At 40.9% G+C, this 12,524-nt stretch overlaps 1 protein-coding gene across 1 annotated transcript in view; it reads left to right on the top strand.

The window, feature by feature from the left end:
- LOC124164189 (serine proteinase stubble-like) overlaps positions 1 to 12,524 on the top strand; it is a 230,694-nt gene that overhangs the window by 212,332 nt on the left and 5,838 nt on the right. The window contains exons 6-10 of the mRNA XM_046541398.1: positions 140 to 621; positions 2,205 to 2,290; positions 3,619 to 3,725; positions 4,668 to 4,752; positions 8,963 to 9,235. Coding sequence (XP_046397354.1) covers positions 140 to 621; positions 2,205 to 2,290; positions 3,619 to 3,725; positions 4,668 to 4,752; positions 8,963 to 9,235 — 1,033 coding nt within the window. The remainder of the gene's footprint in view (positions 1 to 139; positions 622 to 2,204; positions 2,291 to 3,618; positions 3,726 to 4,667; positions 4,753 to 8,962; positions 9,236 to 12,524) is intronic.

Genomic DNA, 12,524 nt, shown 5'->3' with positions numbered 1-12,524 from the left:
GTCGTAAGGAGGTATGGAAGACCTAACCCGGAGTGAGATCCGAAAAATCTTCACTGCCATTTTTCACCCAAAAGAAAAACAGAGATTACACCAATTGAATGCATTCCTAAAATAACGTTTGCATTTCTACTGGCAATAGATCCCCTCCGTCCACCACGAAAAGACCGCAGACGACCACGACCAAGAGGCCGTCAGCCAAACCCACCACCCGGAGGCCGCCGAGCACCACGACCCGCAGGTCCAGCACCACCACCACGAGGACAACGCCGAGGCCCTCCGTGCGGCCCACCACGAGGCCCATGGCGCAGGCCACGCCGTCTTCCTCCTCCTCGCCGCCACCGCACTTCATCACGCGGCCAGGGCCCCCTTCGCCACCCCACTGGGCCAACCGACCCAGGCCCCCACACGTCCCGTCCACCACGAGGAAGCCCCCGCTAGTCCACAAGAGGCCCCCGCCGCCTCCCAGCACTACCAAAAGGCCCACTACCACGACCACGGTCGCGACGACGACCACGACGACGACGACGAGGAAGCCGACGACGGAGGGTCCGACAACCACGCCGAAGAGCACAGCGGCGCCGGTCACGCTGTCCCTGGTGGGCGGAGGGAGCACTTGGAAGGGTAAGTAGCACTAATAACAATAATAATAATAATAATAATAAACGCTAATTTCCGTGGAGCATTTAAGATCCTAAAGGCTTTAGAGAAATAAAAATTTAGCCTGCTTTTACAATTAGAAAACTACAAGCAATAATAATAAATCTCGAAGAACTTCAACAGACACATAAATTGATTAAAAAAATAAATAATACCATCTATATTGCAATGACAACTTCCACTAAATAAATAATTTGATATGAAACAAAAATAGAGTTTCTCTGGTGCAGAATGGAATTTGATAAAAATATAATAGGGAAAGTTCACGAAATATTGAATGAAAATTGGCATAAACGTGATAGAAACATAGTAGCAAGAGACACCATGTCTGTTTACCATTTACAGGACATACATTTTTATATGTATATAGAAGGAATAAACATATCATAGCACTAGAACTATAGCGTCCCTAGAGACTTCAACAGCCGCCCCAACGCCCGTTGAAGTCTCCAATCTGTAAAAGGACGGAAAATGCAGTCGCTTCTAGGCCGGGACCAATAGACAGCTGAGCCCAATCACCCCCAACGGACTCTTCTAATTCGCAACAGGCCTATTCTCTCTCATTAGGTCCATATATCTATTTTCTTCCTCTCCTTCCACATGCCTAAAATCCTACCCTCCGACATATATGTTTAGCATTCCCTTCTCGCTTACCACTTACTCCATCCAAATTCTCTCTCTTCCCTCATCTATTCATGTTTACCCCCCCACCCCCCATTCCCCATGTCTAGCCATTCCTCATTTCTACTCCTCTCCGTTCATTTCACCTCCTCCATTCTCCTCCATACTCACATTCTAGCATCTCTTCTTTTTCCTCGACCTCCTTCATCAGCTTCATCGCGTTACTGCACACTGTATTTTACAATTCTCCAGCTAAGGCTCTTCACTGAGCATCTCTTTACACTTTTGCACGAAATTTCATATATCAAAACTTTCTTTTTCATAAACACTCTTTTGTAAGTTAAATTTTTTTCAGCATACCTCATCTGTAATGCTCATTTTGTTCTACTGTTCTGATCAATTAGTCAAACTATTCCGCTTATACTAGTACCCTCTGAAATTTCCAATTGACCCACACCTGCGTGCTATGATCCACAAGGGCCGGAATTCGGGAGGGGCAGAGGGGGCACGTGCCCCGGGCGGCAGATTTCAGGGGGCGGAAAATTTTTAAAAGTTTATTTAAAAAGGTTATTTAATTTCTCTAATTAAATTATTTAAAAATAACCATTAATTCACAAATAATTAAACAATAACGTTAATAAAAATTCTTAATAGCAAACATACGATGGGGAATTTTATCTACCGCTTCTCAAAAAGAACTTACGGATGTATTCTATTATAGTGATGGGGAGGGGAAGGACGATCAGGGTAGGTGGACGGCAAACTGACCTTTGCCCCCCCTGACCAAACTCCTAGTTACGGCCCTGGGCCCACAGCACTACGTAATTTTTCATTATGTTGAATTTTTTCGCAATTTTAATGAAAATCTAGGAATAATCGAATAAAATACTGCCGATGACATGAGAAAATTTTTTCTCTTCTCACAGAGTGCGGTATCATTCCATTCCACCCAAGACCGGAAACGAGGATCGTCGGCGGAAAGAACGCAGCTTTCGGCGGTTGGCCCTGGCAGGTAAGGAAGCCATTTCGCCATTCGACCCCCCCTAAATACAACAATTAACAACAGCTAATTTGTTATGTAAAATTTGATACCATTGGAAAATACGGCCCTTATGAATTACACTTCAGTATAATATACTTGGGTGAACTCCAAAGCTAACATGTTTGAAATAGCGTTGGGGTAACTTGCATTTATTTTAGAAATGTTTTTTGCGCGTTTCGGAAAGCAGTAGAAATTTAACTGCCCATAATCTTTTTGTGAAATGATCATAATGAGTTTTTTAATGCATCCGCAGAAGTACCGTCCATAGATAAAATAATTAAAGCTATTATCATTAATGTACACGAGTACACAAACATGTGATGGATGGTCTCTATTTTTATGTCCTGGAAGAACAAAACATTGAACTCAGGTCCTTTCATTTGAATTACTCCTTGATCATGAGTCGAATTTGAATATCAAACCTCACACATTAATTGTACATTACGGGAAAAATAATATTAATTTAGCAAACCCTTTTAGGCCAGATTTCATTTTGTGCGAGGAAAACGTAAGGCTTTCTGGTTTTCCCTACAAACAGATGTCGAACTTTAAAGGTAAATCTGTAATATTTGCATAAACTTTTAATAGTTTTCAATATTTTTATTAGTTTAATATCATAATAGTTGTGAAGTTATTAATAGCTGAATAATGTTTAGTTTTTTCCTGGCGAACAATTGTGGTAAAGATTTCTCGTGTTTTGCAGCGGGTCAGGTCCTCTACATCTCCTTCCAACGTTTCGATAAGCAACACGCCCATCGCCTTCAGGGATTGGATTCCTGAATCCCTGATGACGATGGGTCATTGGATTCCTGAATCCCTGAAGTCGATGGGCGAGTTGCTTATCGAAACGTAGGAAGGAAACATGGAGGGCCTGACCCGGTGCAAAATCCGAGAAATCTGTACTTTAATAGCTTAGTAGTTTAATAATTTTTATAAACGGCAAATACCTTGACAACAGGTTCCTTGGGGCAACCTGAAATTACCATAGAGATCTGTAAATTTTCTAAAAATGTGTGTCCGCCAAAATAAAATGTAAGGAGGGAAATAGAAATGTGAAAATACATTAAAATTGGAAGCCCAGTCTGAAAGGGTTACGTATTAATTGAGAAAAGCCAGTCAGAAAACGTTAAGGAGTCACACTCATGTGGACTCGAAAGAAGCAAAAAATACACACGCAGTAAAAACCATTTATTCTGATCTTAAGTTGTTTGATCAGAAAGATCGAGGCGAGTATTTTTCTCTGTAAAATATTTACTTTACCAGCATTAATCGTAAAAAAAATTTCATTCTTTCTTTAGGTATCCGTTCGACGGACATCGTTTTTCGGCTTTTCCAGCACCCATCGTTGCGGTGGCGCCGTTCTCAATGAAAATTGGATCGCAACGGCAGGACATTGCGTGGACGAGTAAGTATATTCCCCATTAAATGTATGATCGAATAACTCAGGGGATGACAAATGAGGAACGGTCGAGAAATAAAAAGCAACTTCACTTCATTCTATAATCAATGACAATACTGACTCCATAAGTTGATATCACGTTCTTAACCTGGGACAATTGAGCCAATTGAATCAATAGTTTAATTTTGAATAAATACACCTGTGCATTGTCTAGCAACTCCAAGAGTGCGATCAATAGGAATTTAAAACACTCATTTTAAAAAAATGTTTTTTAAGGGTTATGTGGGTATTTATAGTATAAGTTAAAAAGATCATAAAAAACCCCAATTGAACCCTTTATCATTCATTTTTTATATTTAACCAAAATATTACACTTCTTGAAAAAATTATGGATATCTCCGAGGTCAGAGTAAAATCCATATTTCCCCTTCAAACCGAAATATCTTGATCCAGACCCATTTACTTAGTTCCAAACGTTCAGAATTCATATCTTCAACAACGAAGAATTAATTTCAAATATGGCCAATAACTGTGATTCTAACGTTGAAACTTACATTATTTCATTGCAACAACGACATTTTCACCGCAAATGTTTCTACCTAACACCTAAGAGATTTATGTGTGTTTTTTTAAAATAGCTGAAGTGTTCTTCCAAATTTTAAATAAGCGCTTTGATGAATCCCCAAGCAAAAAGTAACACTGCTGAACATAAACGTCAATTGCTGACCCCTCTCAAATGAACAAGGATTCGCTTCCTGCACTTATTTAAAACACTCAAAATATTACCCATCTCTTTAATCAATTAACGCTCTTCTATTCACAAATTCAATTATCTAATACGCATGCTTCACATCCACACTGTTTTCTTTACTTTGATGAAGAGACAAATTAATTCTTCCGAATCTTTTGCACAAGGGCCAATCTTAATTTTTTAAATTTCTTTTTCAGCCTTTTGACTTCTCAAATACGAATACGAGTCGGTGAACATGACTTCTCAACAGTTGGGAGCGATAGTGGAGACGCACTACAACAGGTCGGTATAATATAAATAATAACTAACCATCTGATGCTGCTTAATTTAATAGACACTAAATTTAAATCATCCTTCAGAGAAGGTAAGTAGAATTTGGCCGTCAAAAAAATCCAAACAACAACAGTGTTGTTAAGCGTCGGGGTGGAAATTTTTAAGTGCTCCCTTTAGCAATAGTAAAATAGCATATTTCCGTCTAGAATATTTTCTTCGAGACACGCAGTACTCGAGTATTCAAACATAAAATTCCTGATTCAATATTAAGCTTTTACTTTAATGATTATAATGAACACTTTTAACAAGATCAAACATAGTAAAGGCAATGATTTCCTGGAAAACATTGATATAAGTAAAGAAAACTCTGACTCACGAATAATTTTTGGTATACTTCATGACTTCAATCATTACGCAGCCCTAACGCCGGCCATTCTATTGAATCCCAGTTTAAACTACTAAGGTTACAAATTTTATGTCGCACTCTCAGAATTTAACACTGCACGTGATCAAAAACTCATTGAATTTGGGTCTTAATTTTTTTTTAATCATGTGAATAAAGACACTAACATCTGAATCTATCAGCCTGGCAAGGAAATAACCTCATTCAATCTTTAATCTTGCAACGGAAGGATCCCTTAAGGACGAGCGGAAACCCGGGGCCACGAAAATAATTTGAATAACTGATAGAAACATCTTGACGCTATCCCAGAGAAACCGCTTTTTAGCACATATGAATTTTAAACGACCACCGAGCTTTTAAACACACCTGGTCAATTCTTTATGGTTGGTTTGGATAATTGAGGGTAGAACTCACCCCTGACTAACCACAAGTGAGTAAGGAAGGCGCGAGGATTTTTTTAATATGGAATGTCCAAAGGTTCAAATGTTTGATGAGTAGCCTGAATCTCTTTCTTCTACGGTTCGACCTACCAAAAGATCATGATTTTTTGATACGAAAGTCCCTCTCCGAATTTCTTCCTAACCAGAGAGATTCAACCTATTTTCAGGAGTTTACAAGATTACCTTTTTTCTCTCAATGTTCTCAAGGGTTTTACATGTTCCTCCAGTGCTAATTCTGATTGCGGAAATATTATTCCCCAAAAGGATCTTCAACAAGTACGTTGTCAACTTTTACCAGCTCGATGGCAACGCTCTAATTAATTTTTCCACCGTATAGCAATTAGTTAGCACATAAGTGTACCACCAGCGATAGCCAAGCATGGTTCCTTAACCCCTATTCCAGCGGCCTGGTAATTATGGTATCTCGCCAATGGCTATATTAGGAATTCACAGAATCTTAAATTCAAACAATGATATTCACATTTTAGACCTGACGACTCAGTATAAAAAATACCACATAATCGACATAGGAAGAACATGTTAATGAAATTTTTAAAATAAGAGTTCATTTATGTCACGTACTATTCTCACGAATATGACGAATGATAAACTTATACATATAAACAAAGAGAGGGAGAGGATGATACAGAATTCGATAACTATAACTGAGATTTGTGGATAACCAAAACGTTTTACCAAATACCAAAGAATACAACAAAAAATGGATCTTCCTTTTCCATGACCTACTAAAACATACGATTTTCCAAAAATGTGTTCATCAAGTGGCCACGCCCCTTTCAAAACGGACAATCTCCTTCGTCGCCACATCTAAAAAAAACTTAACCGCCTAACTTAGCGGAAACCATACCTTTCCCAAATTGTTCCGATTTCCAAAACTTGCAACACAACCAATATTCACCTATAAAATTTTATCACCCTAATTTTGGTAGGCCTGAAATGGCTCCATTCCTACCCAAGCCTTCCAATCAGATGATATGAATGGCATAATAAGAGCACTTGAGGCCGAATCACACGAACATTTTCTTCTTACCATTTCATGCAGGGATTCTATGGTAGCCAAAATTATCGCTTGGTCAAAATGGTCTGACACGATCACCTCTGATGGGAATTCTTTCAGACCCTTTCTCGGTCATTTGAACAAGTCCCTAAATGGAGAGGTGAGAGCACGCTGCAGGTGGTCGAAATATGGAACGGATGAGAATGGATAGTATGATATGGACGGAGAGAGAAAAATTGAACGAGGATGTTTTGAACACTTGCAAGGAGATACCGCGTAACTTGCTCCGCGTTTTTCAATGTCGTATTTTTTATGGCATTCGGAATGGCCAACGCATCTCGAAACTGGTGCTGGCTCCATTCAATGGGGCTTAATTTAAGTGTACTCAATTAATTTTAATACGGTACTTTTAACATGCCTTATATAATTCCAAAATAGCCCTTTTTCAATCAGGTGCGTTAGGTGGTGTAGTGGTTAGCGTCTTGAACTCTCACCGCGGATTCGCGGCTCCTCCTAAAAAAATTCCTCTCTTGACTATGCCTGCTGCAATTAAAATGAAACATTTACTTGACCCCGAATGTTGGAAATGGAGACAATAAAATATATCGCCACGGTTGAACCACGAACCCGGACCGCAGCGGTGGGAGCTAAAGATGCTAACCACTACAACAACTAACCCACCTAATTGATAAAGTGCTATTTTGGAATTATGTAAGGCATGTTAAAAGTATCGCAAGAAAATAATTGATTACGGCCAAACTAAGGCCCATTCAATGAAAACACTACCAGTTCCGAGATGCGTTCGCTATTTCGAATGCCATAAAAATTACAATATTGAAAAAGGTACGTGGTCTCCCCTTGTCAGTGGTTGAGGAGAGGAAGATAATACAGGGCAAAAAAATTAGGAAAATAGTGTCCAAGGATCGTGTATTCGTTGGAAATAGGACGATAAAAACCGTAACGTCGAAGGGAGAAAATCTTGGAAAGGGAAGAAAAAGAATTTCATGGATAAGACGAAGAGCAATGGGAACGATGCCAAACTAATATAATATCATACGGGAGTTGACCACAGGTAAACTGTCGGATATTGCCTTCGCAAATCCCTCTTAAGTCAATTTGTCCCTGGAAGAACTATTACAAAGCTAGACGATGATTATTTACCTCGATCTCTTCCATTCAAGGCTCTAAACCCATAGCAAAGTGAATGGTGATCCGTGCGATGACGCCAAACCAATGAGAAGGCATTTCATGTCATGTGACTCCAAACGATATTCTAGAACTTTTTATCAGCATTTAATGACTTCTATGGCGAACTGAGAGTGTATTGGAGGATTATTAAGAAAATTTTCCATTTAATGAGACTAAGTAGCAGGATGAACAAACTTCAGGCATGTTCCCCATTAGAAAATAGAGAGATGTAAGGATCATTAGTTATAGTGGTGCCTCAAGAAGCCATAGTCGACACCTAGCGTTATTCCCATTCGAGGGTCGAAAAACTTGTTAGTTTACGGCAATCTAAGATTTTTTTGCGATCTATCTGACAAGAGAAGTCCCTCAAGTGTCGCCACCAGATCTCGTTCAAAATTTGCTTGGTGATAGGAAATAGATACTCATGAGGTGGAGTTTTGGTTTCAGATGCAATCGCTCAATACTTTGCGAGATATTAGCGACGGAAAGTATCAGGAAATCTCCAAATTTTATGAAACCTGGAGCATAACAATACACCGTCTGTGTACTTTATTCTAGCAACAGAGTGTAAGGGTCTATTGTTTTGATACGGGTTGCATAAATTTTAGGCGTTTCCCGGTTACGTTCCGTCGCTAATATCTCGACAAAGATTGAGCGTTGGAGGCTGAAAAAAAAGCTGCACATCGTGGGAAATCCATTTTATATCCCCTAGCCAAATTTGAACGAGATCTGGTGGTGACACATAAGATAATATCCTTGTAACAATTTCATCACCCGGAACGCAGACCGAAGTGGAAGCTGAAGACGCTAACCACTATACCAACAAACTCACGTCATTGATACTGACTTTTTAGAATTATATAGGGCATGATAAAAGTATCACATGAATATTAATTGATTACAGCCAAATTAAGGCCCATTCAATGGAACCGCTACCAGTTCCGAGATGCGTTCGATATTTCGAATGCCATAACAAATACGGCATTGAAAAGGGTACGCGGACTCCCCTTGTCAGTGGTTGAGGAGGGGAAGATAATGCAGGACAAAAGAGTGAGGAAAATAGTGTCCAAGAATCGTGCATTCGTTGGAAAGAGGACGATGAAAACCGAAGTAAGTATTCCGCCTAAAAATGATCCTAAGTCCTAGTGATTTCTCTTCTGGCGACCGCAGCTGCAGAACGGCGCGGACGTCCTGGAGCCGCTGAGTCACGTGGAGCGCGGCGTGGCCCGCAAGGTGGTCCACCCCCGCTACAACTTCTTCACGTACGAGTACGACCTGGCGCTGGTGCGGCTGTCGGAGCCGCTGCCGCCGCCGTCGGCCGCACCGCACGTCGCGCCCATCTGCCTCCCGGGATCCGACGACCTCCTCGTCGGAGAGAACGCCACCGTCACCGGCTGGGGGAGGCTCTCGGAGGGCGGGACCCTCCCGTCCATCCTGCAGCAGGTCTGTACCCCTATTCCAAGCCTCCATATTCATAAAAGGGGGATTTGAGCACTACGGCCTCTTCATAACAATACGAAATAAAAACTTTCGCGGTCCAAATATTGTCAATGGTCCTGAAGAGGTCCCCGACAGAAGGGAAAAAGTTCCCTTTTAAGCCACAAGACAAGGGTTTTATTTTTAATTATTTTTTTATTCAAAATTTTTATTCATCACCCCTATGGTATTCTGCCCGTCGGCAGGTCACCCCCTCGCCAGTACTGTCTCCATTCCCTCCTGTCTCCGGCCATCTCCTTGAAGTCTCCATATCTTCCAATTTTTAAGTTGTCAATGAACTTCAGCCTTCTCCTTCCCCTTCTTCTGACCCCTTCCATCGATCCCTCCAAAGCTACTTGCAAAATTCCATTCCATCTCATCAAATGTCCCAGCCAGTTATTCCCTTCCTTTGATTTATTTTGTCCATCAACGTTCTTTTCTCGTCCATCCTATTTAACACTCACTCATTCCTAACTCTATCCGTCAACCGTAATCCCTCCATCTTCCTCCAAACCCACATCTCAAACGCCCCAATCCTGTCCCTGTCTCTCTTCCCCATCTTCCAAGTCTCACACCCATGCATAAACACACTCCACACATAGCATTTCATTAATTGACATGAAATTAAACCCCAAAAGGTCGTAAAAATGATTTCTTCCAACTCCCGTCCTGCTGTGATATATTTCTAACATTCCACGTTAAAAGCGGTTGAATTCACGATGAATGACATGACAACAAATCCGCCGGATCACGGATCGAAACACTGGCCTTAAACTTACCGGACTAACATCACTACGCTATCGAAGTCCTCTCATCCCTAAAGGCCGTTTTACACGGGGCACGGAATTGCGCAGGTTAGAGCTGCATTAATTTCTAAAATGGCGTGGAATTGCGCGAATGCATGAACGAAATTAGAATAGGGGCTGTTTTGCCATCTCACGTCCGCGAATTCTCGCTGGTGTTCCAGCAATTCACTGCTTTACACGACGCAATTTTGAATGCGCCTTCGTACACACGTCAGATTGTGCAAGTACGTGTCCCGTGTAAAGCGGCCTTAATGCATTTACCAAGGTTCAAGCGCAGAAAATCAAAGGTTAGAGCTGCATTAATTTCTAAAATTGTGTTGGTTTCCGATCGGGGCGAATTTTTTCTCGTAGAATTGTGAATATTATTCTGATTTTACCACCGTTAACGCGGTAGGTTGGAAATATTCCACAGTTACCGGTATGCATGGTTCAGCGGAGGCATTGGGTTTACCACTGGGAGCGGTTTCTTGGAAGTCCATTTCCCTAACCAACCTTGATGGATCGCAAGAGTCTAAAAACTAGCAAAATAAACTAAGGTAAAACTGCCATGGGAATCAAGGGACCTCGATAGCGTAGTGGTCTACGCAGTGGAAACATTGAAATCCGTGCCAAAGACATTGCTTGAGGAGCGTGTCCGTGTGGTGGCCCCCCATCCTGTGGCCTCTCATCCTGTTCAAATCCCGGCGGTGGCAGAGAGTTTTCAGATACTACGCCCGATCCCTGCTTGAATGCTGTGAGGAGGACATTTCAAACTCAACACTCCGTCCGTCGGATGGGACGTTAAGCCGTGGTCCCCTTTATGCCTTTCGTTAAGAGCAGGCTAATGCCGGCGCCGGGTTTCTCTCCACCCTTCCTTACCTACCCTTCCCTCATGGCGCAAATGACCTCAGCTGTCGGTCGCCTCCTACAAGTACCTAATCAGGAATTTCGTCCCATGGCAATAATTGTGAACTCGTCCCATTGACGTAATGAATCACAGTGTTGGGAATGGGAGAAAGGGTTTCAGTTGCCTCATTTGATCATCATCTCGAATACGCCCTTGCTTATGGCTATTTCCTACAGAAAACTTAATTTTTTTAATAAAACATTGAACGCTGTGGTGCAGTACTAAAGGAAAAAATAAATTTAGTGAATATCTACCTACCCAATAAATAATAATCTGACTACGCTCTTTTACCGCCATTTTCTCAAATTCCAAATGAAACTTCCGAGTAATCCGAGGGTGTGAGTGAGACCGTGAGTTATCTTTTTTTCTGAGTGGTTGTGTCTCAATAGGATGACTGCAGACTGACGATTAAATAAAACTACGTTAAAGTTGAGATAAACACCATAAATAATGGTGATCATACCCAAGGTGAAGCAGAAAACTTGCTGGCATATTTCGCAGCTAAAACACGACCCGTACGATATGCCGCATCCAAGAAAGAGCTTTCAAAGGAGTAAAGGTCATACCTTAGGACCTTAAGAAGTCTACAACGATGATTAACAGTTTCCACGACCTCCTTGATTCGCTATTAACCTTAAACTCATAACGAGAGTGCACATATCTCTGCAGAAGTTGTTTGCATTTTCCTTTGCTGATTAAAAATCCACCCACCAGACGGCGTTTAATGGGGTGCTCTCATAAAATTAAAACAGTAAATTTTTTACATGTGTAGATAGATAAGTAAATTAACGTTATTAAAACATGCAAAATATGACTTCATAATTCTCAATATTCTTGTTGCTAGAGAGCTTCAAAGTTCGCGAAAATTACTAAATTCTTTCGTGCTACAAGACGCCCTGTGACGTCAGATTGCGAGTAAGCAGATTCGCTCCATGGCAATAACTAACGGTAGCGACGATAACAATCAAATACGACGGTACTGAATCATAACATGAAAGGTGTGTCAAAAACTGTTGAGAATAGTTGTAAAGATTTTTACGGCGCAATGGCTGACTCTGACTTCGTAAAAGGCGCATTCTGGAAGCATTCTGAAAGTAGATTAATTCTTCATGATCACTTATTTGTTCTCCGGCAATGAAGAATTTTCGGCGCAAAGTTTGAAATGCTCATAGAGTGAAACAGAAAGGGTATATTAATACAAGTAAACATCCATGCGTTTACATTGATGACAGGTTATCCTGGCAACAAAAATTTATCATTTTCAACTTTGTTAGACTTTCTAGGGTTCAATTAAAATGCGTTTCAATCGGCTAGTGTCAATATCAAATCCTGCGTATTTATGTAACTGATCAGCTCGCTAAAAATCTTGATTGGGCCTTACACTTTGCGGAAAGTGGAATTTCTTAACACTCACCGGGTCAACAGGTTTATCGGCGTGAAGATTTAAAATCCGGGTTCGCACGTACGGGCAAGATTTTCCTTAGGATTCACAACCTAGAAGCTTAGTAGAATAGCGTGGTATTAGTTACTTGGCAGAAGTATCAACTTTTCCTTTACGCATACT

This window comes from Ischnura elegans, chromosome 8 (assembly GCF_921293095.1).
Source record: "Ischnura elegans chromosome 8, ioIscEleg1.1, whole genome shotgun sequence".
In the NCBI taxonomy this organism is placed as follows: Eukaryota; Metazoa; Arthropoda; class Insecta; order Odonata; family Coenagrionidae; genus Ischnura; species Ischnura elegans.
Note: the sequence above shows the minus strand (reverse complement) of the source record. Positions and strands in the feature narration are given on the sequence as shown.